The sequence below is a fragment of the Leptidea sinapis genome, chromosome 11, assembly GCF_905404315.1.
Source record: "Leptidea sinapis chromosome 11, ilLepSina1.1, whole genome shotgun sequence".
Classification (NCBI taxonomy): Eukaryota; Metazoa; Arthropoda; class Insecta; order Lepidoptera; family Pieridae; genus Leptidea; species Leptidea sinapis.
The window spans coordinates 10,032,161-10,048,749 of record NC_066275.1 but is presented as its reverse complement, the minus strand read 5'-3'; the positions used below and the strand labels follow the sequence as shown (position 1 = coordinate 10,048,749).

The 16,589-nt window shown below is 35.6% G+C and overlaps 1 protein-coding gene across 4 annotated transcripts in view; it reads right to left on the bottom strand.

The window, feature by feature from the left end:
- The window catches only part of LOC126966858 (sex determination protein fruitless), a 28,726-nt gene extending 13,250 nt beyond the window's left edge, over nt 1-15,476 (bottom strand). For 3 of the 4 annotated variants that reach the window (XM_050811128.1, XM_050811127.1, XM_050811125.1), the window contains exons 1-6: nt 15,321-15,476; nt 14,392-14,543; nt 12,405-12,542; nt 12,233-12,334; nt 2,136-2,342; nt 1,389-1,610 (exon numbers count right to left, since the gene is read on the bottom strand). In XM_050811128.1, the coding sequence (XP_050667085.1) occupies nt 1,389-1,610; nt 2,136-2,342; nt 12,233-12,334; nt 12,405-12,542; nt 14,392-14,517 (795 nt within the window). In that variant the 5' untranslated portion in view covers nt 14,518-14,543; nt 15,321-15,476. Of the gene's footprint in view, nt 1-1,388; nt 1,611-2,135; nt 2,343-12,232; nt 12,335-12,404; nt 12,543-14,391; nt 14,544-14,651; nt 15,232-15,320 lie in introns of those variants that run through there. The other variant, XM_050811126.1, reaches the window with a different exon arrangement.
- Nucleotides 15,477-16,589: the final 1,113 nt, after the last annotated feature.

Below are 16,589 nucleotides of genomic sequence, written 5' to 3'. Positions count from 1 at the left end.
TAAAAAGAAAAAGAACAATTATTTTCAATTACAGTTATGACAACATAGATCTTATTTTAAGCAAAGTAGTATAGAAATCAGTAAAAAGCAATTCATAAAAAATAATTATCAACTAAACGTTCCCAATATACTATCTACAGATAGAGATAAATTACTACCTTCTACTGTCAGTAATTAGCTGTCAATAATCTGAAGCTGTCCCGATATACCCGATAAGTTATTCTTATCGTCTTATATTGGGACGCATGAATTGCAATTTCCATACAAACTTCTATCGCTGGTAAGCTATACGTCGTCCATTGACAGACAGCGTGTACGGATAAGGTGAGTTACCGTCGATAAGTTTATTGGGACAGAAAAGAGTAAAGTAATATTGGGAACGGCCGACAGCTACCCGCAGATAAAATTATATTAATGAAGGGCCGTAAAAAAAAGATGTTAATATAAAAACTCGATGGACAGCGCGTTAATAATATTATAATGGGCTGATTAAGTCGCCGTGAAATACATAATGTTAATTATGTATTTACATTACACGTCATAACATTATCTAAATATAACTTAAAAATAGGGTTATAATTGTTTAGATATAAAACCAGTTTCAACCGTACTTTATTTTTGTAAATTACTAGTTTGAATATTAATTAGAGACCATGACTATGGGGTGTGGTAACGAAAGAATATCAAAATTCTTTCTGTAGTTAAGGTGTCACGGCAATTCCTATTTTTCAAGCCAGTGCTGTTAATGCTTTGACAAGATTGACTGTGACTGTAAAAACCTCGAAAAAAATTGAGGTTGACAGTTAACCCCTATTTTGAGCAATACAGCACGCACGCTAACAAAGTGATATACAAATCGCGAATGTAAGACGTAGCGTGTCACTCACACTAAACAAATAACCTGGCCTGTTTTCATCGGTTGTCTAACAGCAAGAGGCTCCATCTAGACGTAGGCTAGGTTAGGATCTAGGCTCCTTTGCACAGGAAGCCGGCTAGATTATGGGTACCACAACGGCGCCTATTTCTGCCGTGAAGCAGTAATGTGTAATCATTACTGTGTTTCGGTCTAAAGGGCGCCGTAGCTAGTGAAATTACTGAGCAAATGAGAATAACATCCTATGTCTCAAGGTGACGAGCGCAATGATTGTAGTGCCGCTCAGAATTTTTTGGATTTAAAGGCATAAAAAGGCATTTATTTTCTCAAAATTGATTCCTTTAGAAATCTTTTTGATGTCATTATTTCATCATTTTTGGAGCGGCACTGCATTGTTATGGACAGGGCGCATCAATTACCATCAGCTGAATCGTGCTATTCGTAGGTATCGTTCATAAGCGGCCAAACATCACAACGGGTAGGTATCATATTAGTTATAAAGGCGCCTTCATACCGGCAGGTGCGTCTGGTCGTAGCCGGCGTGCGCGTGATGCGGGTGATGCGCATACGGCGAGTCCGGGTCCGGCTTCACGAGCGGCGTGTGCGCCGGCGAGCGACTCACGCGGCCCACGCCCGGAGTCGCGACCACCGCGTGCGAGTGTGCTGCGTGCGCGGGCGGCGGCGTCGACGGCTCCGAGCCGGAACCGGCAGAACTCTTACCCGTTTTGACTTGACCCTATATAAAGGATTATTTATAACTTTAATAAAATCTTGGTTGTGAACAGCGACATGCTTTGGTTTTCTAACCAGGTAGCAAGTTGAGTTGTTTAGTCCGACAGTGCGACATTAGTTGTATGAAACGCTGCTTGCGTCGTATATGCAATCTGTAGACTGCCTACCGTTGGTAGTAAATTAAATTTAACACTAATGCTATATTTATTTATGTTCGTAACGAGGTAGGCACTGCCTAATTGCCTATATGATATGCACGCTCCTGGTGTTGAAAGTATAATTGAATAAAAGTTACGATGATTCAAGCATATTTGAGATTGATTTGATTGTGATCTATACACATAGGTTTAGGTATTCCCTATGAATGGTAGTGTGTGTCGCTCTTTTTTAACATTTTTTAAATCTCGACCGAGAGACGTTACATACACAGAGACTGCCTTTAAGATAGTACGAGCATAATGTACCAAACTGTTTAAGTTCAGATAATACTATTAACAGTCAAAAAAGACCGCATGTTATGCGGATGCACCTCATACGGCCGGTATGATAGGTCGATGTCCTCTCTCGGCAAGGTGGAGTTCTTTCTGCGCCGCTTCTCCGGCGGAAGGTGCGGCGCGAGCGGTTGCGGCGCGAGCGGTGTGAGTGAGCCCGCACTGTGCGCCGCGGGCGGCGTTGCGAACTCCCCTCGCGACGATAGATTCTCTGCGCCCACTGATGGTGTTGATCGCTCTTCACTCTACATTAAAAAAATATATTATTAATTTCTTGAGAAACCTAATAATCTGTTACAATAATATGCTCCCCCACAAGCGACATACAGGTCGCCAATCAATAATTTATATCGTTATTTAGGTTTTCTATTTCTATTATTTTCTATCCCACTTATTCATAATGGTCCGCTAACTTTAAACAGCCGCTAAGGAGTGTTTTTTCTCATTCTGACTTAGGTCAATAGAAGAAGACAGAGTGAGAATTAGCAATGCTTTAAGTTAGCAGACTATTGTGAATAAGGGGGATAGTATATAGATATAGTTTTATATTTGTATGACAATAAGGGACGAGACGAGTAGGACGTTGATGGTAATTTATACGTCCTGTCCATTATAATGCAGTGCTGCTCAAGAATCTTGAAAAACCCAAAATTCTGAGCAACACTACAACTGCCCTCGTCACCTTGACAGTAAAATCTCATTTACCCAGTAATTTCACTAGCTACGGCGCCCTTCAGACCGAAACACAGTAATGCTTACTCATTACTGCTTCACGGCAGAAATAGGCGTCGTTGTGGTACTGATAATCTAGCCGGCATCTGTGTAAAGGATCCTCCCACTGGTCTGGTTATCCTTAAGAGATAGAGATATATGCCCGCATGAACTTTTCTGTAGACCTATATAAGATACAACAGTTCCACCATACATTATTTTGTTATATCTCAAAGGGCTTAAACAGGGCGTTCGTTGAAAGCTCTCAGCAGAAAATTTATTAATTTATTGAATTAGGAGAGGCTTTTTGAGTGTAAATTCCGCTAAGATTCGTCTTCAGTCAATTCGACACATGTTTCTCGTCTCGTGCCAGAGTTTGGCGAGTCAACATCTCCTGAGGGTGCCTCGTGTAGAGGCGAAACGCGTGTCGAATTGATTGAAGACGAATTTACATTCAAGAAGGCTCACATCACTTGAATAGCACTCAGAAGGGTTATTTTTCCGACACCTCCAACAAAATATCGTTTACCTATGTATACAAATATTTATAAAAGAAAACTTAACAAATTATATACTAAAACCTTCCTCGAGAACTACGCTAACCATTGGCGACAACAGCATGAAAATCGGTGCAGTACTTTTTGGGTTTACCGCAAACAGACAGACACACAGACGACCGCGGAGGAGGACTTTGTTTTATAATATGTGTGATGATGTGTCCCGGATGATAATCTATAGATGTTAGCATTTTATTGATACTCAATCTCATAAGAATAGCACAATAATAGCTAGCTAAAGTAAAGACATGTGGGCACGTAAGCCGAGTATAACGAAGCGAGGTATCAAGTTTTTGTTAAATTAACTACTGCATTCTTGATTTACGCGAACAGAATCGCGTAGATAATAACTATACAATGTAATCATAACGGGGTTACTGAATTGCTCACATCTCCTCACGAAGGGAACGGGAAATCTATTAGTATTAGACGACCTGTATAGTCGAGTGGTTAGCGATCCTACCTACTAAGCTACAGGTCCCGTGTTCTAATCCCGGTAGGTTCAAGCATTTATATGATGAATATGGATGTTTTAAACATCCATATTGTATTTATGTATGTAAGTTTATATGAATTTAAGCATGTTAAAGTAAGTATATTGTATTAAATATATCATTGTCTTGTAACCCATAACACAGGCTATATATGCTTAACTTGGGACAAGATAATTTGTCTAAAAAGTGTGTCAATATTATGTTATATATTATATTAGTAAGACCGTTAGTATGTCTGTAATCAGGCTGTACCTATATCAATAATAATAATAAAAACTAGAATGGCGATTTAAAAACTCAAACTCGCACTATTTTATATCGACGACCATCGAATTCCTAATTTTGGGAAAGTTGTGTGCTAGAAATATTTTAGAAAATTCATTGAAGTAGGCGTTACTTTGCGGAAATCCATAATCATACAAATGATTTGAGTTTTCTTTAAAGTTAATTCCGCCAATATTTGTATTTTAAAAATTCGACACGTGCTTCGCCTCTACACTAGGCATCCTCAGGACGTGTTGTCTCGCCAAAATCTGGCACGAAACATGCTAGGTAAATATTTTTTACCAATTTGTTATGCTTTAAAGTGATAACCCTCACTTCTGGGTTAACACAAATAAAATTTGAAAACAAAATTTTATGAACGATGCGGGATTGGCCACAACCTTAGAGTTGAACAAAGCATACAAGATTTTATCAACGGTACGTCACTCGAATGGTTGGCTCAGTTCAGCTCGCACGGAACGCGAAAGGTCGCGGGTTCGAGTCCCGCATCGTTCATAAAATTTTGTTTTCAAATTTTATTTGTGTATCTATATTTTTAAACCGTAAAATTCAATTGTTATTTATTTTTAATTTTCGCATAGGTATTCTAATACTTGTTAGAAATGTGAATGTGAGTTTGTTACACTTTCAAGTTAAAATAATCGACCATCATAAAATTATATAATATAATTATAGCATACAGAGCGTTGTCAGAGAAAAGGATATACTACCTACGGGTTTTTTCGGAAATTTTAAAGGGTTATCTAGAGAGGGCGATACTTAAGTATTTTTCATCTGGTTCACATTATAACGAATTTAAATTCAAATATTTTTATTCAAAATATAATGAAATAGAGAGCGAAGAACGATCGCAAGAAACTCAGCGGACGTTTCATTTTTTCATAAAAATTTGTTTGGTTACAATGTAATATCGTACAATAAAATTTATCATTTAATAGCCTCAGGGCGTTTGCTCCATTCCGAATCTGTGGTATCATTATGAAAGTCATTTATGTATATTATGTGAATGACTTCGAAAGAAAGCTATGGAATGAATGACATACCTACCTATGTGTAGCCAGGAGACAGTGTGAAAGTATGTAGCATTCGTTCGCTAACGTTTTTTGAATGTGGACAAGGACTTATGCGAACGAAGTTGCAGGTATAAGATATTTTGTATTGTTTTATTCATAGACTCAGATTGTACTAGCGTATAGACGATACGACAGCCCGATGGTGCGTGAACAATTTAAATTTATTAATATGGTCGTTACAGCTATTGGTCAATTTGTGTGCGTGCGTTGCTCAAACTAGAGGTTGACAGTCAATTTTTTTCTACGCTTACACAGCTGTCAACGTCTATCTAAACGTATAACGGACATTCCCAATATACTATCTACAGAAAGAGTTAAATTACTACCTTCTACTGTCAGTAATTAGCTGCCAATAATCTGAAGCTGTCCCAATATACCCGATAAGTCATTGTAATCGCATTATATTGGGACGCCTGAATTGCAATTTCCATACAAACTTCTATCACTGGTAGGCTATACGTCCTCCCGTAATAAGGTGAGTTACCGTCGATAAGTTTATTGGGACAGAAAATAATAATGTAAGAGATAGACTGAATATTGGGAACGGCCGTAAATGATCCGAAGTTCAAAATACTAAGAAGTGATCCGGTAGTGATACATAATAAACGAAGCGTTAGTGTTTATTTTATAGCGACTATAAGTTAAACCAACGGCACAGGGCGTATTGCCCCGCGCCGATACTCTCATAGCAAGCGCGCTCGCAACACATTTCTCAACATAACGGATTTTAAATACGCACACGTGATTTAGAACGGTCGGCGGTAAAAAGTGTAATTTATGTGCCGGCAAAACATATCCCTACGATTATTAATTAGGTATTTGATATTGTACGAGTCGACTTAATTGAGATTTTATTCTACAACAATAAAGAGCAAGATATGTTGTACTTTTAACTTAACGCAACTTAGGCTGGGATTTATAGAGCGAATTTATAGTGTGGTAAAACGCGAACTTGACATCTGTTGTCAAATGACTATGCGAACAAAATCAAAGAATATGCTGAGCTTACACTCAGCATAGTTTTACGTAAGTAAGGTCTGAGCAAAGTCTAAATACGCCCAATAGATCTCAGCCTTAGAGTGTACAAACCGGTTATAACGAGTTCCATGACAAATACTTGAAAATTACGGAATAAATGTATACATGCCTTTGTATTAAAATTAGTACATCATTTTGGGGATGCGATACTAAGTTTGATTAAAATTTGAGGTTTCTTTGCACAAGACGCAGTTGACGACGACAATAGACAAAAAGCGGCGCGTTTTCTGTCTTGAAGCACTAATGTGCAAACATTGTTAAGTTTCGGTTAGAAGGGCGCCGTAGCTAGTGAAATAACTGAGATATTGGCACTCAACATCCTATATCTCAAAGAGTGGAGCGCCGTTGGGATACCGCGCCCAATTTTGGGTTCAATCAAGACTGCACTGCATTGTAATTGGCTGGGTGGATAAAAAAAAATCATAACCCAAGCATACGATCATAAATTCGTATGGTCCAATTATCATTAATCTCGAGACACCGAAGTCAACTGGTTTAGACACAAGTTTGTAATAAAGTTATTGCCCGAGCTTACGTTCCAATAAAAAACTAGAAAGCTCCATCTACGTGTCTACACGGATGGCTAAGCATCCCTGGTATTTCTAATGCGAAACTGTAAATTTGAATGCACATATGAAGTTGTTTTATAAGTGCATAAGTATAACAAAAGATAAAACTAAGGTCTCTATTTGTGGCGTGAAATAACAACTACTTACCCGCTTTAAAAAAATAAACTGTTACATTTTTGTATCGTTTGTTTCGTCTACGATTTTGCAACTGTTATTGAAGAATATGGATTATGGGTTTCCGCGGATTAGGATATTGTGAAAATTTATTGAAGTAGGCGTTACTTTGCGGAAATCCATAATTATCCGAATGTTTTGAGTTTTCTTTAGTGTTAATTCCGCCAATATTTGTCTTTAAATAGTCTGCTAACTTAACCTAATTCTCACTTTGCCTTCTTCTATTCACCTAAGTCAAAATGAGAAAAAACACTCCTTAGCGGCTGTTTAAAGTTAGCGGACCATTATGAATAAGGGGGATTGTGAATAAAATCCGATTGGTTCGTAAAATTATCTATGCGAGCAAAGTCGAGGGCGTCAGTTATGGAATCGTTGAGATATATAGCATATAGATATTAAAAACTTGAATACTTTCTGAAGCAATTAAAAGATCGGCGAATGTCGATGGTTTTAAAAATATATCGCTATTAATTCTAGCATAACGGGGTCATTGAGCTCTCGCGAAATCTTCAAGGCCACTGCTTGATAGTGTCGTTATAATACAAGTGTACAACAGAATAACACGACTGCCTAGCAATTCTACTATGAAGATGGTAAGTAGGTTATAACTCACCACGCGCTTAATAACTTTATTCACAATAATATTATATTTATAATAATATATAATAAACTTAAATGAAAACGCCTAAAAAACCGTACACAAACTAAAATTACATCGTCCACGTAATCAAAAATGTTCATAAAAAATTATATTAAAGTGAAAACTACTGGGCCAAACTATGTTAAATGTTTATGGGACCTAATATGGCAACTATTCCGCATCAAACTAAAGGAAAATTAGGTAAATCGGATCATAAATCTCAGCTTAATCAGTGTACATACAAAAAAAAAACCAATGGAATTGAGAACCTCCTACTTTTAGAAGTCGGTTAACAATTTAATATTCCTATGTACAAAAATATCGTATACTCTTTGGTTCCACTAGTAATTTTAATTACTACACCACAAGAAATCCACATAGTATAAAAGATTGAATACTAGTACATAATCCACAGATGATCACAATAACGTCACAGTTCGGATATTAAAATGCCAAGAGCAAGTAATTAAGATAATGATCTGCAATCGTCATTTTGGACGGGGCATACTATAAGAGGACGAGAGAAATGGTGTAAAACTATAATGAACTGGTATCCGAGAGACAGAAAAAGAAACCGAGGGAGACCATTTAGGAGATGGGTGGACGACATTAAAGCAGTTGCCGGTAGTAGGTACATGGACTAGAACAGCTGAAACAGGAGTCTGTGGAGGCAGTTGGAGGAGGCCTGTGTCTCTGACAAACAGACAAAACCCATAATTATCAAACTAATTAAAAAAAAATGTATATATATAATTTATGAAGGAAAATACTGTCAAATTTAAATAATAATAATTCATGTAAAATTTGATTGAGTATTTTGTCTGAATAAAGGCTATTTTATGTATTTATTTATTTATAATCGTCATTTCAGGATTGGGATTGAAGTAATTGGCCGTAAGTCGGAAGAAAAATCAGTTCCCAAACGTTTTAACCGCGTGCGTGGTGTAATAATGGTTAGTGAAACAATATATTTTTATGACAATTTGACCATAGGACACGTTCTGCACACGTATGCAGCACGTTCAGCTGATGGTAATAATTTATACGCCCTGTCCATTAAAATGCAATACCGCTCAGGATTCTTGAAAAACCCAAATATTCTGAGCGGCACTACAATTATTACGCTCGTCACCTTGAGACAGAAGATGTTAAAATTCGCTAGTTACGGTGCCCTTCAGACCGAAATACATTAGTGCTTTTACATAACTGCTTCACGGCAGAAAAAGGCGCTGTTGTGGTATTCCCAGCATCGTGTGCGAAGAAGCCTCACACTGGTAAAAGCCCTGAGTAGCCTCTTACGACACCCTTGGACTACAACTATGCCCTAATTATGCCCCGGGGGAGGCAAAAAACACATACAAAATGTCAAAATAATAAAACATGATTATTTATCATACATGAGCCACAAATGTGTTATAAAATATCTAATATAAAAAATTCTCGTGTCATGGTGTTAAACATTGAACTCCTCCGAAACGGCTTTACCGATTCTCATGAAATTTTGAGTGCATATTGGGTAGGTCTGAGAATCGGACAACATCTATTTTTCACCCCCCCAAAAATGTTAAGGGTGTTCCAAACGAATTTTTTTTTAATTCTTTTGACATTTTTTTTTAAATTTGTTTGATAATGAGTCAGCATTAAAAAATACATACAACTCCAAATTTTCACCCATCTACGATCAACAGTTACTTTTGTATCGCGATTTTAATATCGGCAATACAACATTTGCTGGGTCAGCTAGTATTGTTATAAAAGGCGAGTGAAGAAAAAAAACTTTGGGAGAGAATTTGCTCAAATATTAACAATAATAATTATAAAGGACACACCATATCCCATTGGTTAGAAACCCTGATGTGTCCAAGCGAAGGGTCCCGGGTTGGGATCTCGGGTAGTGCAAATACATTTCTATGATTATTGTTTACTAGTTGACCCGACAGACGTTGTTCTGTATATGATTAATAAAATATTATTTTTTATGAATTTGTCAATAATTAATATATCATAACATCAAGAATTATTTCGTAAAATATGCTCCCTGTTGTTGTAATGAAATTGTTTTACACCAGAACTGTCAAACCGTGCGTCAATAAATTCTCTCATAGAAAATATGTCCATACAAAACAAATATCGGACGACGGGGGACACATCAAAGGAAAAACAAAATTGTTGTATTTATTTAATTCCGAACACTTTCATATTTATTCACCTTTAAAACCTTCCCTGCACTTAAATAATTCAAGACCAAAATTAGCCAAATCGGTTCAGTCGTTCTCGAGTTCTAGCGAGACTAACGAACAGCAATTCATTTTTATATATATAAGATGTATGTTTGATATACAAAATGTTAATAATAAATCATAATATATATCGTCTGGCAACTGTAAAATATGCTTTATTTAGTTTGGGGCTACATTATAGTGTGTTTGTTTTTATTTAATACATAAATAACCTAAAGAATATCCTATACTAGTTTGCTGTCGTTTTTAACCGACTTCAAAAGGGAGGAGGTTCTCAATTCGATTGGTATTTTTTTTATGTATGCACACTACGCTGAGATTTACGATCCGATTAACGTGATTCTTCTTTTGTTTGAAGCGGAATAGGTTCTATTTGGTCGCAGAAAAATTTAAAATAGTTTGGTTTTTATTTTATGAACATTTTTTCGCAATCATTTTCAGTTTCAAACGAAATACTTCCATTTTCACCAAGAGGTATCTAGAAAAAAATCGTACGATTCGTTTCATGAACACAAATTGTTGAAAATTTTCTTTTGAATTAAATCAAAAAATTCTCGAATACATAAACTGTATAAACCTGACTGTATACCGAAACAAATTTAATCTAGCAGTAAATACTTTTTTGTATTGTATGTATCTATGTATTACCTGTCAATAAAATACAGTATGGTTTGTTTTCATCCCTTAAGGAATAAAATGATACAATACTAAATTGTGGTGGCTGGATGATCTTGGTACCAGGAGGTCTGCTTTTTTTTGTTTTTTTATTTTTTTTTATTTTTTTTTTATTTATGGAATAGGAGGACAAACGAGCGTACGGGTCACCTGGTGTTAAGTGATCACCGCCGCCCACACTCTCCTGCAACGCCAGAGGAATCACAAGAGCGTTGCCGGCCTTTAAGGAAGGTGTACGCGCTTTTCTTGAAGGTACCCCCCATGTCGTATCGTCCCGGAAACACCGCACAAGGAAGCTCATTCCACAGCTTCGTGGTACGAGGAAGAAAGCTCCTTGAAACCGCACTGTGGAGGACCGCCACACATCCAGATGGTGGGGATGATATCGTAGCTTGTGGCGTGTCGTGCGAAGGTGAAATTCGGCGGCAGGAATCAGGTTGAAAAGCTCTTCGGAACACTCCCCGTGATAAATGCGGTAGAAGACACTCAATGAAGCGACGTCTCTACGCAACGCCATGTGATTGATGTGTTTTTTTTTTATTGCCAACGCAATGCTTGATGTGTTTTTTATTATTTCTTTTAAAGTTAAAGCTATTATATATTATATCTTATGAAATGCTCACATAATGCCTCTATTTATTTACGGTATGTGTAGATTGATGCATCTACTATACTCAATAACTCTTGTGTTTATAAGTATTAATTTACTTTTTTTTCTTTTTTTGACTTACTCGTCTAAGCCTTTCAGTTTTTGACATTTGAGTAGTTTTGTTGCATCACTTTGCATATATATTGTAATTGAAATGATTTGTAAAACAATTAAAATGTAAATCTTGACTTAAAAGAGTAGCAATGAGTTTCTTGCTACTTCTTCTCATTAGCTCAACACTTTACGAAGTAGCGGTAAATTCAATAAGAAACAATATTTTTATTTTTTTTGACATTCATAAGTGTCATTTCCGTGACCTACATGAATAAAGTGTTTTTGAATTTGAATATGAATTATGTTTAGTTTTTCTTTGTACTAAACTAGTTATATTTGTTCTACTAAGTAAAACGGAATTATACAAAAAACTGTCAAAAGTCCATTAAAAGAAATTTGTTCCAGTTACAGCCATTGTAGGCATAATCTAAAGACTCATTACAATAACATAGTACAATAGAACACTATTTTAGGAAACCATAATTTATAACTTTTTGTCTAAGTCGATAGGGACAGTAATTTTTAATTTAATATAAGCTTTATTTCTTATTAATAATGTATCTTAATCTATTTATCGGCGCCTATTTATGCCGGTGTGAAGGGTGCCATAGCTAGTGGAATTACTGGGCAAATGAGACTTAACATCTTATGCCTCCAGGTGATGAGCGCACTTGTAGTTCACAGAACTTGTAGGTTGTTCAAGAATCCTGAGTGGCACTGCATTGTAATGGGCAAGACATATCAATTACCAGCTGAACACCCTACTTGTCTCGTCCCTTATTTTCATAAAAAAATCTAAGCATTTTAAAGAGAGTTGTTGCAGACATTCATCACTACATTTGATACTATCTGATCAACCTGTCGCTACAAAGATGCACTTTGAATTCCTTTGCATGTACTGTACTGTATTCATTCTAATAGAGGTCTACAATAATATACGTAATCCATTAAAATGTACAAAAAAAAAATAGCTCACCTTAGGATTCAATGTGTTATTTTCTGTTAAACCTCTAACTTGTAAACTTTCAGCAGTCTTTAGGAACATCGGTAGCATATTTTGGCCAACATTAACCTCACCCTGCAAATTTCAAGTATTTTAATTTCTTTTCTTGTCAATAAATTCTCCAGTTAACTGCATTTAAGCATACCTTATACATAAAATCCAAAAGTGACTTCATCTCTGAAAATTTGACATCTTTTAGGAAAATAATCGGATGTGGGTGAGAATTTTGCATGAAGATACTTTCAAAGTATGGTGAACAAGCTGAAAGTATTGTCTGGTGTGCCTAAAACAAACATTAAAACTGTTATGAGAGCATTTACCAGTGGGAGGCTCCTTTGCACAGGATGCCGGCTAGATTATGGATACCACAACGGTGCCTACTTCTGCCGTGAAGCAGTAATGTGTAAGCATTACTTTGTTTCGGTCTGAAGGGCGCCGTAGCTAGTCAAATTACTGGGCAAATGAGACTTAACATCTTGACGAGCGCAATTGTAGTGCCACTCAGAATTTTTGAGTTTTTCAAGAATCCTGAACGGCACTGCATTGTAATGGGCAGGGCGTATCAATTACCATCAGCTGAACGTCCTGCTTGTCTCGTCTCTTATTACCATAAAAAAAAAGAAAAAAAAAAAGCATATAACCTTAAAATATAATATTATGTAGTTCAAATAATCCTGTACATATATTGTCATGCAAATGCTACAATGCTAGAGTCATTCTTATTATAATTAGATGATCTATGGATAGGTTTCACAGTCCAGCATGTATAGAACAATTAAAAATTTAAACAAATTTGTAACAATGGAACAAACCACTTGTACACATAGAAGTTTCAAGTGTTAATTTTATAATAATGGCAAAGTTTCGAATGATAAATTCAACATAGTTACGTGACAGTTATTATACTCTATAAATAGCAATATAGCATATGCTATATTTGTCACTATAATTTAAAATACAGCACACTAAGAGTAAAATCTGTGTAAGTAATGAAAAGGGTGAAGTATTTTACATCTAAAAAGTTTTTTACATTTTATGTAGTCTTTGCAGGTTTGGCAATTAGAATTTTAAACTCTAAGCAATGTTAAAAAGAAATTCTAAACTTCCCATTATAACCTCGGTTTCAACACCATTTTAAGCACATTTTTATAACATGTGCAACAGTACTAGGACTTTCATTCAACTAAATCTGTTATCTAGACCCTAAAACCTGCCAAACAGGTGCTATAAAAATTAGAAAGTGAGTAAAAACATGCAAGTTTTTGCACACTTCTACCTAAACTATTCAATGGTGACCTACTAAATGCATTGCATTTTATTAGTATACACAAAAACTTTCATTATTAATAAATCTTAATTTATTTTCTACTTGAGAATATTTTTATAAAGTAGTATTATTGACTATTGATGATTATAATTATGAATAAGTAATAATAATTTAAATGACAAAAACAAATTACTAGATACTTAAAATTTATGTCAAAAAAATTGCACTATTAAGTATATGAAGATTTATTATACATGCAAAAACACTGTTCAAAAGTATTTGTATATTTCAAGGCAAACAATAAATCTTCTAAATATACAAGCAGTGATTTTATTCTAGGTGTCGAAGCTGAATATCGCAAGAACAACCTTGTGAAATTAGCAAATATTTAAATTTTTTCAATGCGACTAACGTTTCACCTTGAATTGACGAATCCTAAAATGTTTTATTAAACTTGCAACAATTAACGTTTCTCGGATGAGTTGTAAATGATTGTTAGTAAAATAAAGAATCTACTTAATAGATAAATTTAGTCCTATCTGTTGTTAATATGTTTACTATAGTCTATAGTTATATATATTAGTGATGTTTCATAAAAGCATTCAATTAATGTTTGTAAATCATAATAAACAATTTGTTATGAGTCTGTGACATAAGTGTAAGCAATTGCATTTACAAGACTTGAGTAACTATAAGATGCCATTGTTTACATTATATTAAAATAAATTTATTAGTGACTCATTGATATTAAATGTAATTTTTGTTTCTTGTTTATGGATTGGGTCAGTATTTAAAGAATACCGTTAGAATCTTATGAACATTGTTTTCCTGTAATTTGTGTAAATATTTAAATTGTTGTAGTAACCTTAACTGTCTCCCCATCACAGGCCAGTGTGACATCACAGAGTGCTTCTCGCTGTAAAAGGCTTGCAAGCACATCAGTCAGATTAGTTGGATGATTATTCCAGCGCAAACAAAATTGCTGGTCCATTGTTGGTGCTAGTGTCAGTGACCGTGCTGAAAAAGTTACAATAATTATTCCCTGCAATATTATTTCTGTAAAAAAAAATTGCAAATGCATTATATAAAAGGAACTGATATCTGGACACACCAAGAGATACATACACAACTCCAGAGAAATTCGACACGTGCGCTGGATATCACATATTTATGAGCTATTTTGCTCGTAAATTGGGTGCCATAGGGCCTAGATAGGAGAGCGAGAGATAAGTGACATCAGCGGCGCGAATTATAAGGGGCCGCGGGCTCAGCTTACTGTACTCCACATTGACAGTTAGACCGACGAGCGTCGACTCAATATATCTACTTGTTGCATGCACCAAGCGAAACCCATACATTATGTAATTTAGCTCCAGAGACAGACGGCGAGGCCACCGACCCTACAGGACGCGAAAACCTCTAGCTGTCTACAAAACGAGTTTAGAAAAGAAGTACCGCTGCCCAAAAAAATCGCAACATGCTGACACCGTTAGAATCGCCAAGTTGGATGTTCCAGTTGCTAAATTCGATGTATTTCAGGATTACTTTGAATCTTCATAATTTAAATTGTCACTGATCACTTAGGCATAAATTGTTGATCCAAATAAATAACAAACGGGATTTCTAGGCGCATAGATGTGTCAAAATTTGGCTATTAGTAGCGCCATTTGCCGTTTCCGTATCGCAAAATCTTGAAATTATCAATCAACAACGAAATTTACTGTAACACATAGATAACGCACTATCACAAACCAAATACGATGTCAAAACACAAGCCAATATTTCCTAACTCACCATTTGCAAAAATTTTGCCATCACAAACGCCACCCGACCCCTACCTTGCACTGTCTTTTTGACCACACACACATCTCGATTTCCGTGTTCACTCACGGCACCTCACGGCCTTCGGAATATCTTTCACATCATAATCGGCGAGTATTCGCAATCGCGAACTTCATACGTATCTATATGGTGAAACGCGCTAAATTTGAACTTTTGAAATAAAATAGTTATTTATAAATAGATAACAGCTAAATTATATAAAGCACAATAATCGTTACTTTTAACTTTTGCGATTGATTATTTAATTCAACAATTTGGTTAGAAAATCTACTTTCCAAAACATTTGAAACACAACTAGGTTATGTTTGGCGCTCGAACTACGGTCAACAAACTTAGAGCCAAAAATATAATAATTTAAACATTTTAATGTTACACAATTTATTATATAATTACTCTGGCCAATACGAAAATACTTTTCATATCTAAAATTAAATAGGGCAATTCCTTAAAATTGTAAATTACCTTGATTTGCAATAGCCTTGACATTTACGTTATCAGAAATTAGCACAGTATGATAGACAATTTAGATTTTAACGCCATCTCGTGTCACAGCAAGAAAATTTTTACTACTTGGTTACAGCCAAAGTCTGGGTTGCAGGCTGCAGCGCACAGTTAGCGTTGCAACTTGCAACCTGCAGAAGAATGCACTGCAAATTTTATAGTGCGAAGGCCCATTCATGCAAACCACAAGGCGTAAGTTGGTATACTGCATACATGGTAAAATGTTTAAATAGTTACCTACGTACGGCGTACCTGCCATATAATATTTTCAAATATGAGAAACATTATACTGGTTAAGGTGGTGTGTTACAGGCCAGCTGCTCAGAACAGAATACGTACAACATCACTTGGCTTTGTTATCCGTTTCAAATAATAGTAGGTTTAATAAGTGTTATTAGTTTCAGTCGCGAAGTTGGTACTTCATCTACTTTGCCTTATAACGCTAATCTTTAAAAGCAGTTCGATAGATGGCAGTAGCTACGTAAATGAAAATAATTTACAGCAATTACTGAATAGGAATACAATCGGACTCCTAGATGCACCTGGTAATACCATAGACTACATAAACGAGTAGGGTATGGTAATACCATTTATAAAATAAAATACCATAACTACCTACTTACTTAATGTATGAACAATTGTTGTTTGTAGGTAAACGAAAACTTTAAAATTTTGAGGACTGCCTAAAATAATAACTATAAAAAATTTAAAGCATTGTAG